A 15,403-nucleotide genomic window follows, 5' to 3' on the forward strand; every position below is an offset into this window, starting at 1 on the left:
AGATTTTGTTTTCAAAAGTAGAAGTTTAGTCAATCTTACTCTTTCATTGTGGTCTGACATCAATTTGCATTAATTATGAAAAATAGCAATGTTTTTTTAATAAAAGTAATATTTTTTTAAAATTTATTTTAACAGAAAAAATTGTTAAACATTCATATGTAATAAAAAAACTTAATTTTTTTTTGAAAATTTAATTTAAATAATAATTAATTATTCAGAAATATATAATAATTAGAGGGAGGAATTCAATTCAATGGATCGTCTCTCAAGATTGATTTCAATCCTCAGGACTGAAGAGTGTATATGCTTAGTGAACAGAATTTGAATGATCAAATTTTGTGATTTTTACTACTATTATTATTTAATATAAAAAGATGTATCAAAAATACGAATTTTAAATTTTCAAATTGATTATTTTAGAACCTGTATTTGTAGAAAATGGAATGCTCTGAGAGAAAAAAAAAAGGAATATTAGAACAAAAGGTTAAAAATCAGAAAAAATATGGGAAAAATATTTTTTTATCAAGACTATCAGGACAACTAATATCCTTGTACTAGAAATAATCCTAAATATATATATATAATCTAGTTTGCTATCTTGATACCAAATAATGATGAATTTAATTAAAACTATAAAGAAACTAAACTGTTCCAATTTACAAAGCAATGTAAATTCTTATTGAGTCTCTTATAACGTGGCACATAAGAGATAGAGTATACAATCTTGAACAAGTATAGAGAATTAGAAGATAGTAAATAGGTGTATACTTTATTAATATTTTTAATTCCTGTTCTATAATGTAATATAAACAGAATGTTGAAGAGTACACTTATACATATACTCCATTAAATGTAACTTTAAATATTCTGCGCTACATTTAGTATTATTTAATTGCAAGACAGATTTTTTGTTCCATAGAAGAAAAAAAAAAAACAGCTTTGCATGCAAAATAGTAGTCTGCTTTACAAGAATTTAAAATTGATATTTTCATAAAATAGATAAGCAATAATCATGATTAAATTTTAACGGTTCTTATCATGAACATATGTAGTTTATTAATAAGTAATGTTATTTTGCTCACAATGCTGTAATACTAAGTACTTGATTACAATGAAGTTTTTTGTCCCATTGAGTGATTTCATACTCACAGGTATTAAACACAAAGAAAAAAAAAACAATGTAGTCGGTGTGTATATATTATTTACATATAATTTTATACAGGCACATTAGTATAAAAATAATATTCTATAAAACACAGTGGGTAGAAAGGGGAATCTGTCATAAGCAGCAATGGTGAGATTTCTTTTCACAAAGTTTCAGGACCAAAATAAAATTGTCAAGGCCATTGCTATGCAGCATACACTGACATATGGGCTTTTTCTTTCACCTGTAAATTAAATATATATTTATATATATAAAATGTGAGCAGTTAAATGATTTTTGATTCCAACATTGTAATTTGCCTATACGAACAAAAATATTTTTTCAAAAAAACAACAACACTGACATTATATTTAATACACTAACACAATAATTAATATACAATAACACCCACAATAAACAATAGTTAAGATCTTTGTTCATCTTAGCATTTTATAAAAAGCTAAAGGTGAAGAAGTGAATATTTTTTTGCATAGCAATATCCTTAAAACATGGATCCATATAAAATTTATCTTCATATTTATGCATCTCATTTTTATAAATATGAAATTTATATTCATAGCAAATTTCATTTAAATCAGTCCACTAAATTTGAAATATGCACAGAGTAGTAGTAATAATAGTACTTTATTTACGTTCCACCAGAGCTGCACAATGGGCTATTGATGACGATTTGGTAAATGAAAATGATCTTAAGATATGCCATCACAGTTTTGATCCTCTGGAGAAGGGCTGGCTTTTCCGCTTATGTAGCCCCCAAAACCTGCATGCCAAGTAGAGCAGGACCAATTACCATTTAACAAGGAATACCACCACACACCCTCTATCTCATTGCAGGCTTATAAAAGTATTCACCAACTTCCAAAATAGTACGCACTCACTGCAAATGAAGTAATGGGAACAGTGTCTTAACGATGAATCCACCGTGGAACAAAATATACAAAGAAATCTTGACACACATACATTTGAAATAATATTATTTGAGATTTTATTTTTCGAATAAAAAATGCTATTTATTCTTTAAAATGTTATGATAAAATTATGCTCACATCTCATTTTGATTACAAAACATCACTCAATAAGTCATAGACACAGATGGCACACCATTGCCAGAATCGTATGATTTCAGGATACTAACAACTTTCAAACAGTACGTATCAAAATTTCACGACATTCTGATAATTAATTTATAGGGTTTAAGTGACCCTAGTTTTGTAATTTTTAAAACAATGGATAAAAAAAAAGTAATTGTGTGTTGATTTTTTTTCTTTAGGGAGAAGTGCTGTTGTGGCTAAACACTGGCTTTATAAGCCTTATGAAGACTCACCACCATTGAAATCAACTATTATTGACTGGTATGCTGAATTTAAACATGATCATAAAATCCTCAATGAAGTGCTCTGGTCGTCCAAAATTAGCAGTATTTTAAGAAAACATAAAATTATTTTATAGACCATAAAGTGAAATTGTGTGAGATATCTGGCACCTTGAAGACATCACAAAGAAATGCATTTGCAATTTTACATAAAAATTTAAGCATACGCAAATTGCATTCAAAATGGGTACCACATGTGTTAACAATACTTAATATTAAATTCTAAATGACTACAATAATTTTATAAAGTCTTGCCGGAATTTTAAATCAATACATACCCTCCAACTTATGAGGATTTTGAAAATAATTCTTTCTAGTGGTAGCGAACCAAAGTAGAAATTTTTAAAGCAAATGGATCTCTCACAAAACTTTTATCAGAACTTAAGAATCTAGCCATATGGCATGCACTTTTATTAGTAATAGTGGACAAGTTACGCTAAAATTAATTTTTTTTAAATATTAAGACATTAATTTTGCTACCGTCTGAAAAGAAGATTTCTGAAACTACGGAAATTCCGTAGCAGTTGGAGGGTATGTCAATATTATGTAATTTTTTCAACCATAATTATGCTGTGCTAAGTAAAACACAAATATGTAACAAATTTTTATTTTTACGAAAAATTGTTTAAAACAACAATTTTGACATAACTTAACTGCTTAAACCATGCATAAATATTAACTCTTTTTGCCTCTTAATAGTGCAAATGAAAATTTATTTCAAGACTTTTATTATATTGAATTTAAATAGACACATACTTTCATTAAAAGAAAACCATTAAATATTTTAAAATTTTTTTTTAAAAAAAATTGCATTTTAAGAAACCAAAATACTCAAAAAGTGAATCACTAGCTGCATACAATACTTCATTGCATTAAAATATATATATAGAACTGATTTGTTGCGAGTCTCCACTTATTTGCTGTGGATCTGCTAAAATAATGAGGTATAATTTTAAGGTATTTTGAAGGTAAGAAATAGGATACACGTCTCATAAGTGAGTAACTTCAATACATTTATTATTCCATCTTCTTTTATAATATGCATATTTCTGACTCTCTAAATTTAATGTTGTAAAAATAATAGTTTTGTATATATATATTGCTATGTTTATATAAAACATGCAAAAAAGGAAACAAAGGAAATAAAAATATGACCACCGAAACCGACGTCGTAGCCATAAAATAAAATCTTTTCTATTGAGAGAGATGGCAAATGCCTAAATTAACTCCCTCAGTACCTCTCTCAACAGAAAAGGTTTTGTTTTATGGCTACCGGGGCCGGTACCCCCTGAAGACATTGGCTTCGGTGGTCATATTTTTATTTCCATCGTTTCCTTTCTTCCTACAGTTATTCTTTATTTTTTTAAAATTTCTGCTGCGTTTAAGCACGTTTTTTTTTCAAAAAAGTTTTGTCAATTTAGATTTAAATTTTTTGTATTTTTTTAGTATTTATAAAACATGCAGCAGAATGATAACAAAATATGCAATGTATTGTAAAAGAAAAGTTTTGTGTGGGTATATTGTTATATTTTTATGAAATTTGGTAGGCTGGTAACATTTGCAGCTGACTGGTAAAACTTGATATATAGGTGAGTAATTTTTTTTACTTGTGACATGCATATTTTGCGCTGAAAAAAAAATGACTGCAAAACAAGTGAACTTTGAATATAATAGGGTTGTAATATTTCATTCTATTTTCGGCATGTAATGAAAGCAGTGTCAATAAAAAAAGTGGTCGGCAAGAGAAAAATCGACAACCATCAGGTGAAGGCTGATAAAAAATCAGTTTCATATGAGTAGGTATTTAATTAGCATATTTACAAAATATATTAACAATGAAATTAAGATATTAGGCTAAAAGCATACCTATCCTTGCACATTTCCAAAATATTCCAAGAAATCTAAAAACAAAAATTCAAGTTAATATAAAAAAAACTTTTAATTATAAACACATAATTAAATCCAAGCAAACAGCAAACCAAGCATTCAACAAAATTTAAGTTTTAAGATTTTTTATTTATTAAGAAAAAATACAAGTGACACTAAATTAATTTGGCATTAAGAGTTTCATACAATTTTGTAAATGCAATTTATTCAACTATAAACATCGGGGAGTTGCTTTTGCTTTCAATGCATAACAATTTAAATAGGAAAACTTTCAAACACTAAACTACATTTTAATACAATTACGGAATAACATATATAAATCAACAAGTGAAGGAGATAGTAGTTCGAACAAGCTTAACGAATTTGACAAAAAAGTTTATTTACTAAACATCACTTTAAACCCAAGTATTTTTACAAAGTTAATATTTTTATCACATTTTGAATTAGATATCAAGATCTAATACTGGTGGGTTTTACTATCATTTATTGGTTACTTTCTCAAAAATTGACCAGGAAAAATGGTACCTTCACAAAAATGGTTGCAGTAAAATCAGTAATTTCACGAAAGTCATAATCACCGCAGTAAAATTGTCTCCATCCCAGAAAAAATCAAAAATCACAATCAGTAAATTTTTAACAAAAGTGCAAAATTTTTTTTATAAAAAGTCTCAAGCTAAATAAAGTATTTTTAGAAAAATTAGTAAACTAGTATCTTAATAGCTTTTAGGAAAAACAGTTTCTTCAGTTTGTAGGAACAGTTTGTAGGAAAACAGTTTCTTCAGAATTAATGTTTATATTTTTGCTTCTGATCTTCTTTTCTTTATCTTTCTGATTATATTTTTAGAAAAATTTGTAAACAAGTATCTTAATAGCTTTTATAAGTAGGAAGACAGTTTCTTCAGAATTAATGTTTATATTTTTGCTTCTGATCTTATTTTCTTATGGAAAATAATAATACAATTATGATATTCACTTATCTAACGATAATTTAATTCTAAGATGCATATCTAGCAATTATTTACTATTTAATTTAATAATGGTCGGAAACTTTTTTTAATTGCCAAGTATAAAAAGTTTCACTCCATTTTAAAAAAATGTAATTTTGCATGGCAAAATACAAAATTTAAACAAAATCTACATTAACCCTTTAACGGCCAGGGAAATGAGCAGTTTTCGCTTACTTAATTAGCATAGTATTACGAGTAAACAGTAGTCAAAAGTGGCAGTTGTTTCCCTCCGTCGTTCTTCCGAAAATGTCCCCCTTCTCTGGCGATGCCGTAGATAGCTCGCCTCACACGCTTTAAAAATTTCTTAAAGTATTTGTAGTACATAAATAACAGTTTTTACACATTTTAAAACAATTAATAAATGATAAGAATTAAATAGTAAATTATAAATGATTATAATCAATTATATAAATAATAAAATAATAATTATAAATATAAGACAAATATTAAATTGAAAGGACTAAATAAAAAACAACTAATGTAAAACTTTATGAAGCATTTAAATACAGTAATTACCTAAATACTGTGAACAAAGTCTCCACCAGGCTCAAAGCTTGATAAGCTTTCTGTATTACAATCATAACCATCATCATAATTATCTAACTTTCGCTTTTGAGTCATTTTATTTTACAAACACCCTAAAAACGCGCCAAAATACGCATAAAAAGAACAAGGTAAAATAAAAATCCCCCCTTCATTATGAAAAGAAACTCATGGAACATGTACGGCCATCTGTAGACAGTAAAACTAACTAAATTTCGCGGGTAGGAATCGCTTGTAACATAATCAATGCAGAATAATAATGGCGAACGAGCTCAGATCGTCAGCGCGTATGGGGAAAAAATGTAACCATTTCGGTCAGAATCTTGCTCCCGAGCAGAACTCCTTTATGCGCATTACGAAGCACGATTCGATTGCAAGCTGAACCCATTCAGAACCATCAAAGGGTTAATATTCAACATTAAATTTTAAACACATAGCTTTTTTAAAATTTTATAACTGCATAAATGTAATGATTCCTGCAAGCAAAAACTAAAAATAACCTAAAAAAATGAGTTAAAATTTTTTTTTTTTAAAAGAATCAATGTTATTATTTCTAAAAATCATATTTGCTCTAAAGAAATTAAATAAATACAAAATATTGACTTTATTAAATTCATAATGTGTATTGTAAATTTTTTCTTTAATAAATCTTTGAAATGAAATGTAACATAAGTAATCAGTTTTTTGTAACAAGAATAACCAAAACATTTCCTCATAATGAATAAGATGCTTGTTTTTAAAGCCCTTTATGGCTTTCATTCAATAAGTTGACCCTCTTTTCTTGAAATTATTTAAGAAAAGAATATCTTATTACATAATTTAGATAATATAACCATTAATGCGAATTTGTAAATGTTTCATGTCCTATTCAGGTAAAAAGAGTAACCATATTTTAAATTCACCATTCTATAAAACGATTAAAATTTATAAAGTTTTTCTTGTAGAAATGTAAAAAGTAGACATTCTTCCTTATTATTCTGCATACAAATTATTCAATTTAAAATAAAAAGCTCATAAGTAATAGCTAATCAATGTGCAACACTACAATATACAGTCGGACTTCTATTTAACGAATTTCCATTTCGCGAATTTTTTTGAGGAACCAAGAACATTTTGGAAATTTCTTTGTAAAATAGCTTCCAAATAGCGAACTGAATTTTCTACTTAACGAACTTTTCATTCAGATCCACTTTCCCCATTTTCCAATATATTTCAGAACATTTCACACTTATTAATGCATTTTATGGGGGAAATTACCTTTAATTAATTTTCTAAGTCACTGATTTATGTAAAGTTTTACTGCTTTCTCTGAAAGTTATTTTACAAAAAGTAGTAAAATCCCTTTCCTTTTCTGTTTGCATTTCAAACAAAAAACTCTGTCCAAATTCATGTATTTTATCAGTAGTAATTAAACTTAAGAACACATTGGTAATGTATGTTTAAAATTAATTTTGTAATAAATGCAGCTATAATTTTATGCATAAATTTAGCTTTTTTTCAAATTGAAAATGTATGTAGCATAATAGTGTAACACTGGATAATGTTTTGCTCTATTCTTGCTTTCCACGCAAATTTCTATTATGGTTATGATTTATTAAATAAATAGTAGGTACTAGTCTGCAAGATAAAGGTGCATCAATTGCTATTTTAATTATACCTAGTGTTTATGAATTTAAAACCTGGTTTGTGTTGTTTAAATATTTTAAAAGGTGATTCTCTATTTAACGAATTTTCCTAATAACGAACTTATTATCGGGATATAGCGAATTCGTTAAATAGAGGTCCGACTGTATGTAAAAAGAGTAACCATGGAATTGTCATAATATATAGAAAGGTATATATTCATATAAATTTGTAAATCCAATTTAAATTTTTGTTATATAAAGGTATATATTCATATAAATTGTCATAATAAATTTCAATTTTTGTATAATTTCAACACCAATAATAATAATAAAAAAAAAAACAGTGTAAATCACAAGTGAAACATGAAATTGGTTGTAAACAAACTACTGACCCTTCTTTATTTCGATCGAGGAGACTAGGAGCAAGGGACCTAACATATGCACAGGTGCAAATGAGCAATAAGACAACAGTCAATAAGCTTTGGAAGTTAAAGAGTGCTGACTGAAAAAGTATAATAAAAATTATAAAACAATAATGATATGCATTTTATAGTAATGTGACTATGACTTTTATTTATAAAAGAAGAGCAGAGCATTAATTGAATTATAACCTGCATATGAAAAAAAACATACATTATTAAAATACGAGAAAAAATTAAAACAGCCATAATTAATAAGAGAAAATCAAATATTTTAAATACCATTCTCGACCCATCAATTGACAGTAAACAAAAATTGGGTGTTTTTAAGCAATCAATGAAGTCAATTGCACAAAATTTTTACACTTTTAGAGTTTATCTCATCTGTTCTCTATTAAGTGATTACCGACACTGATTTAATATTTTACGAATCACAACTTGTTCAAAAGTTTTAGTGCAATATTTTTATCATTTTTTATGAAAAATCGTCTAGGAGGATTTGGCAATAAATGCGGATACAGTGATCTTTATAAAAATGAAACTTGTTCTTATATATTAATTTTTATAATTTATTCAAAGACTAAATTTGCATTTAAAAAACTTTAGAGCATTATTTGAGATTATGATGAAGTATTGAGGTTTTGTAAAGTAAATTTTTAAAATAAATATTTTCAATAACTTTAAACTGTGACCACTCTTGCGGCATTATGGAAAGAGGCGTGGTATTGCGACTGTTTATATTTATTTATTATTGACCAGACCGATATCGAAACTTATTTTAAATTATGTAAATTTGATCAATATCGTTATATATTATTGAAATACGAGCACGTTTATTATTTTTCAATCAATACTCTTATATATTATTGAAAGGTTTTTATCGCAAAAATATATATATTGAATTGTGTGAGTTATTGAAATGAATACTGTTTTTCAAAAATGGGGAAATAAGTTTTTAGTAACGAAAGTACAGCATTTGTTAAGACGATCAGTTGATTTTAAACTCTATAGATCCTCAAAACGCCGAATCGCTTATGATTCTAATGATTGTAAGAAGTTGATTTTCAATCCAAGAATTTTTAAATTTTCTCCTCTATGTTTGCATCAGCGCGATGTACAGATTATCCGTTTATTTAGCCTATCGACAAATAGGTGCTGGCAATGTAATGCAGTTGTTGCTGAGCGTGACTTAGTATGTATGGCGTGTGAAACTGTTCAAGAACCCAAACAGCTGAACCATTTCGAAATATTTAAAGAAATTCCTCAATTTGATGTAGATGTTAGAAATCTGAGTATTAAATTTCGAAGATTGCAAACGCTTCTTCATCCCGATAAGTTTGCTACTAGATCAGATGTAAGTTCTGATTTATTTTTTAATAATGGAATTTTAAGAATGCATTCACAAAACCCCAAATCTGTTATTTACTATGTCTCTCCTGCCAGACATAGCATCTATAACTATGTTTTTCTCAAATTCACTCACTATATATTTTAACCTAATACATTAAACAGTGTCGTCATAATAATAAGTGTCTTCGAGGATATTTCTGTGTCGTGATCTGTCGCGCATACTACAATCGCCAAGGTGCCAAATATATTTTAAACTTGCAAATTTAAAAAAAAACAAAACATGTAGATGTTTGCCTGGGGGTGGCTACGAGTTATACCTTTCGAGTTGGTCCCTCACTGTGATGTTTTGTTTAGTTTCTCGCAGGCCACTGCCCGGAAGTTTCCAAGATTTGGCGATTATTCTGCCACAGATCAGGATATGAAATCTCCCCCCTCGTAGCTGAACTACTGGGCAAGCCAAGACACATTTTTTAAAAATTTTTATTAGTTAAAAAAAAGTCCTGGCAAAGGAAGTAGGTGCAATGAATCTATATTTATCCTTTATTTTGATCAGTGTTTATCAACTTATGAAGAAGTAAATTTGCAAACTTATAGTAATTTCATCATTAATAAATCTCTTAGTTGTAGATTTCAAATGCATGCAATTTAGTTTTTTTATATTTTTATTTCATAACCGTTGTTGAACAGCCAACCCAATTTTTAGTGTTTACAACTACTAATGTTTAACCCTGTAGCCTCGTAATTTTGAACACAATCAACAGGCTTGTAATTTTGAACCCATTAGAAGATAAGGGAACTTTTGGATCAAGTATTGGGAGAAATTTTGCCTTTGTGGTGGACTTTTTGATGTAACCACGAAAACCCTACGAATAGCCTAACGGCAAGTGGGCTCTAAGCCGTAATTCGTCTACCAATGAGTATATTTTACCTCAGCACTGTGGTCGGTGCAAGCCGGGTATATGGAATTCATATTGACCAGTCATCTCTGGGATTCAAACCCGGTTCACCTCATTAGTAGGCAAACCCTCTATCCACTGAGTCATCACCACTCATGTAATTCAACCAGGATTGGAGTTTTTGTCGGCAAAAAGGGGTTTTTGCCAGGACAGTGGCAAAAACCTGGTAAAAACCGGCAAAAACCAAATTATCTAAATTGCTGATTAAATATTATTACAAAATACTTGAAACAAATTTAAATTAATCATAAGGAATAATAATTTTGATACATTACATGAAAAAATTATTTTTAACATATTAATAATTAATATAAAAAGGCAATAATTTTTAAAAGATTGAAAGTTTTTGACCTCTTTTCATTTTAGAATCCTTAAATAAATGTTTTTTTACAAATAAATAAATATTATTATTTGTATAATATTATTATTTATTATAAAAAATTATTATTTGTACAATAATTAACTACACATCTTGATAGATATTTTATGCTTTAAATTATAGTTATATTAATTTAAAATAAGTTCATTTCACTGGAAAAAAGAGAATAATCGCAAATTTTCCAATCAATAATGCTTTAAACTACTAAAGTGATATATTATTACATTATGATTTAATTATGGAATAATAGTTTTGGTAATTTTTTTGTAATTATTTATATTTATAGTATATATTTCAATTTTAGGAATAATTTTTTATCAAAAATGTGTTTTTGTCCTCTCATCTTGGAAAATATAGGTTTTTGTCAATTTGCTTGGCAAAAACCTGTTTTTGCCAGGACGGTTTTTACCGGTATTTACCATGGTTTTTTCCACCTGCGGCAAAATCTTGCCAACCCTGAATTCAACCCATGAAAAAATTAGGCCGGTTTATAAATTTTTGTTAAAATAATTGTTTCTGCTATGGATGTGGTGTTTTCTACACTTAGGTGCACTGCAAGCTCTCTACTGCCTATACTTCCGGGTTACTTTTTTGAAGCCTTTGGCTCACAAGGTATCATTGTGTTTTTAGACTTTTTTAAGTAATATTTCTTGTATACACATATTTTTTACCTGAATTATTATTTGCGTTTAATAAAAATCATTATCAGAATCGTCATTTGAAAAAAGGAATCCTTATGAAACACTTCTCACCTTGTCAACCATATACCAACATCGAAATTTAATTAAATGATAATTTGTAAAAGGAACTTAATCTCGTTGATCGAACAATATGCTAACACTAACGTATGGTGGTGCACGGCTTGCAACATGAACAAACAGTAATAATCAAATATATAAAGATACCAAATCGGAACTGCCTAAAAGGCAAGTTCTTTCTAAATCTAACAGCCATCTATTTTAACAATACATCTATAAGTAACAAAAACAAATTTTCACTTCAAACTCACCAGAATTACTTAATACCTTATGAAATAAAGTAAATTTGAGTACAGAAAGAATATAATTTATTTCTTTTATTAAAAACAAAATTATCTGTGTGAATATATCGGCTCGCAGAATAAACAGCTGTATGCTTTGAAACCGAAAGTAGAGCAAGTCAAGAGCTCGAGATTAATGTTGTTTGCATTTATATTGAAAACATCATCCATTTACACCTACTCCAATTTTTATTAACTTTTAGAAATTTTGCAATTCTAAGGTGACTCTTATATTGTGTTATGGTTATGCCTGTACACCTAGTGTTTTGATTCTTAATTTTTTTAATTAATGAAAGTTTATGAAAATTGGAATAACTGTAAAATGACATTGAGAGCTAGTTTAACAAAAATTAATAGAACTGTTTTATTTTTTTCAAACTCAGTTACATGCATTTAAAGTCTCTAAACATGGCATTAAAAAAAGACGCGATTGCTCAGTTAAAATTTTTTTTCTTAGTTAAGAACTAAAGAGACATCACCGAAATGTGTCTTCGAGAACTGTAAAATAATTATCAGTGGTCCCACTAGCCAGTAGCCATCAATCCAGTACAAAGGAATGGTGATGATTTAATTTTTTTGATTCGCTGTTTTAATCTGTGTTAATTTGTATATTTTTATTGTAATTTTGAATACTACCCATTGTCATTTAATTTTGCTTTAATGACTTTTTTTTTTTTTTTTACTTTTAATATTTGGTATAATGTTTTACTTATGATAAATATGCAGTCGTTAAATCTGTTTAGTAAAATATAATGATAAGATTTTAATTTATATAAAGTCTTATTACATTTTTTAATTTCTTCCCCCCCCCCCAAAAAAAAATTCTTATTTTGATTTGAAAATTTGTAGAAATTTTTTTTAAAAAATTTAAGAGCTGCATGCAGACAAACCAAAGAAACTATGACTTTTTAGAGCAGGGTTGGCAAGTTTTTGACACATGACGGTTTTTACCGGTTTATACCATGGTTTTTACCGTCATGTCAAAAACCCATAGTTTTGAGAAAACTGTATTTTAATTTGAGTTTAACTGCTTATGATTTAAAATTAATTCATTTTTGGGCAATTAAATTAGAAAAAAAGTTGCTAAAAGATATTTAAGAACAGATTTTTGCATTTTCCCAACATGATTATATCAAATCATACTATTTGAAGTAAAATATTAGGAGACTAAACAAAATTTTCAACATTTCCAAGCATCATTTTGTTTGGCATATTACATTACTGAAGAATGTCAAGTCATTCCTGACTTAGAGTTTGTTAGTAGTTACAAGTTTTGAAAGTTTTGTTTAGCTTATTTCTAATATTTAAGAAATGCCAAATTTTAAATTCTTCTCTTTAGTTCTTGAATTTATTAATAGTTCCAAGTTTTTTTTTTTGTTTGTGTTTATTTCTAACAATTGAGAAGTGCAAAATTTTTAATCCTTTGCAAATCAAGCTATAATGATAAAAGTTAAGTATCACTATTTTCAATAAGTATATTACAATATTTCTGTATGAATGTATATCCTTCTATAAGAATACATGTATATAGTTGCAAAGTCAATAGCAATTGTTTACAACATTAATTTATAAAGGCAATTAAGTGAAAATAATATATTGTCCGCTATATGCCATAAATTAAAGAAAACAGTAGGTTTTTGACAGTTTTTATCGGTAAAGACACGGTTTTTACCACTGTCATGTCAAAAAGCAGTTTTTGACGGCAAAAATCCAACCCTAGTTTAGAGCAATGTTTTAGTTGCTGATCCTTAGGTGACTAAATTTTATTACTTTCTACCTCTCTTAAATATGAATAAACAAACCAATTTTTAGATAATGGAATATATAGTTAGATTTTAAATTCTGAATAAACATTGTGATGCAATTTATTAGGTTTTGGATGCAAACTACCATATGTTGTTATTCTAAAAATTGATCCAAGATCCCCTTGAACAACCAAAGTCTCTTCTTGTATTTTTTTTTTCTCAAGAACATAAAGTAATATTTTTAACAGTTTTTGTTAATTAACTTTACATTCTTTGTGTTTTTCAGAAAGAAAAGAAGTATTCTGCAGAACAGTCAGCTCTAGTCAACAAGGCATACCAAACATTGCTCCGTCCAATCGATAGAGGCCTCTATTTGCTTGAACTGCATCGTAAGCCTTTAGTTGAAGATGAAATTCAATTGCCTTCCGAATTTCTAGCCAATGTTATGGAAGTTAATGAAGACATTGAGGACTGTAAAGCAGCTAACACTTTAGAATCTATACGTCATGTAAATGATGCTAAGTTACAATTGCTTTTTTCTGATGTTTCTTTAGCATTTAAAGAGAAAAATATTGACAAAGCTAGGGAATCTTTATGCAAATTGAAGTATTTTATAAATATAGATGATAAAATAAGAAAAAAGGAAGACGAACTTGGAGTGAGTAGAGATGATTAATTCTTCCTAGACTTATCATTTAATGTTAGAAATATATACAACTACTTAAATTGGAAAATAAAATTAATGCTTTCCAAACAAGTTCTTTGAAAATGGCATGCTAAGATTATATATTAATGACTTTCAAAGGTTAATGTAGAATGATATAATGTAATTCATTCATTATATTAAATCTTTCTGCAAATGTGCTTATATTGTAAGTCTGTAATAAATTTAAAATCTCTACCAGTTGTTTCAGACTGAGTCTTTATAAGTCTAGGTTTTTGAGTTCAGCCATTGAAGATAAAGTATTAAATTTAATTTGTATAAAGACTTTTAGTGGAAAAAAAACGTGCTATCAGAATTCATAAACAGAGAAAATGTTAGGAATACAAGTGAAAAGTATAAATGTTAAGAAATTTTGTTTTTACTTGTATTCCTAAAATTTTAAGAAAATTTATATTTTGTACTTAGAATTTTCTCTTTAATTCTTGTTATGACTTTAAAGAATTAAAAAAACTTAAACTAAATTGTTGCTTTTTTTCTTGAGGTTAAAGAAAATTATTCTTTGTTATGTTTGTTGTTGCAAGCTTCAAAAAATTTATATCGCTATTTTTAAAGAGCAGGTCATACAGCATATGCTAAAAATTAATGAAGTCGACCATATAAGTCCTTACAAGGATGTACATTTAAAATTTCAATTCATATAGTAAAATTGAATATTTAATACCTTTAAATATTGATTATTATTTCCTTATCAGTAATAATTGAACTGTTATATAAAGTAAAACTGTTTGAATAACGGTCCCTTGATGGACTGTGATGTGACCGACATCAAGAGGTAGTCACTATTTGGAGTTAGAAATTAATTGATTGTTTAAAAGATGAAAAACAAAAGCAAATAAAAACAGATTTAATTCACTTAAATAATGATCCAATATAGAAATCTCAAACTGTAGATTTGATCCACTTAAATATTGATCGAATAATTATTACTTTTTATTTTATATTTGCATGTTTCCTCAGTCATTTGGTGTAGCTTATTTCTTTTTTACTATCCTTAATATCTTTGGTTTTATATGTTTATGTCAGGAATTTTTGCTTTCAATTCGCACCTGTATTTCAAACACTTGTTTCAAACACACAAAAAAATTCTTCTTCAAACATAATTACCAGTTTCCAAATTTTAAAGAAAAAAAAAAAAGGAACCTGTGAACAAATATTGTTTAGGTGCATGTGTAAATAATTTCACTGAATCGTT

General features: G+C 27.7%; 2 protein-coding genes across 4 annotated transcripts; one reads left to right on the forward strand and one right to left on the reverse strand.

Moving 5' to 3' along the window:
• Nucleotides 1-1,181: 1,181 nt before the first annotated feature.
• Nucleotides 1,182-8,523, reverse strand: ksh (transmembrane protein 167A-like protein ksh). Of its 2 annotated transcripts, none has more exons than XM_087157273.1 (4): nt 8,301-8,523; nt 7,992-8,101; nt 4,404-4,438; nt 1,182-1,388 (listed from the first exon to the last, which is right to left on the reverse strand). In XM_087157273.1, exons 1-4 carry the CDS (start codon nt 8,301-8,303, stop codon nt 1,318-1,320), a joined length of 219 nt encoding a protein of 72 aa, XP_087013399.1. In that variant the 5' UTR covers nt 8,304-8,523; the 3' UTR covers nt 1,182-1,317. The 2 variants fall into 2 exon arrangements, with proteins under 2 accessions (XP_087013399.1, XP_015920988.4); XM_016065502.4 differs by lacking the exon at nt 8,301-8,523 and adding an exon at nt 8,211-8,235.
• Nucleotides 8,524-8,705: 182 nt separating this feature from the next.
• Nucleotides 8,706-14,389, forward strand: Hsc20 (iron-sulfur cluster co-chaperone protein HscB-like protein, mitochondrial). 2 transcript variants are annotated; one of them, XM_016065499.5, is made up of 2 exons: nt 8,706-9,372; nt 13,774-14,389. In XM_016065499.5, the coding sequence occupies exons 1-2, from the start codon at nt 8,938-8,940 to the stop codon at nt 14,161-14,163; spliced, it is 825 nt and encodes a 274-aa protein (XP_015920985.3). In that variant the 5' UTR covers nt 8,706-8,937; the 3' UTR covers nt 14,164-14,389. The 2 variants fall into 2 exon arrangements, with proteins under 2 accessions (XP_015920985.3, XP_087013398.1); XM_087157272.1 differs by lacking the exon at nt 8,706-9,372 and adding an exon at nt 11,158-11,315.
• Nucleotides 14,390-15,403: the final 1,014 nt, after the last annotated feature.

This window comes from Parasteatoda tepidariorum, chromosome 2 (genome assembly GCF_982258835.1).
Source record: "Parasteatoda tepidariorum strain Cologne lab strain chromosome 2, Ptep-v5.0, whole genome shotgun sequence".
Classification (NCBI taxonomy): Eukaryota; Metazoa; Arthropoda; class Arachnida; order Araneae; family Theridiidae; genus Parasteatoda; species Parasteatoda tepidariorum.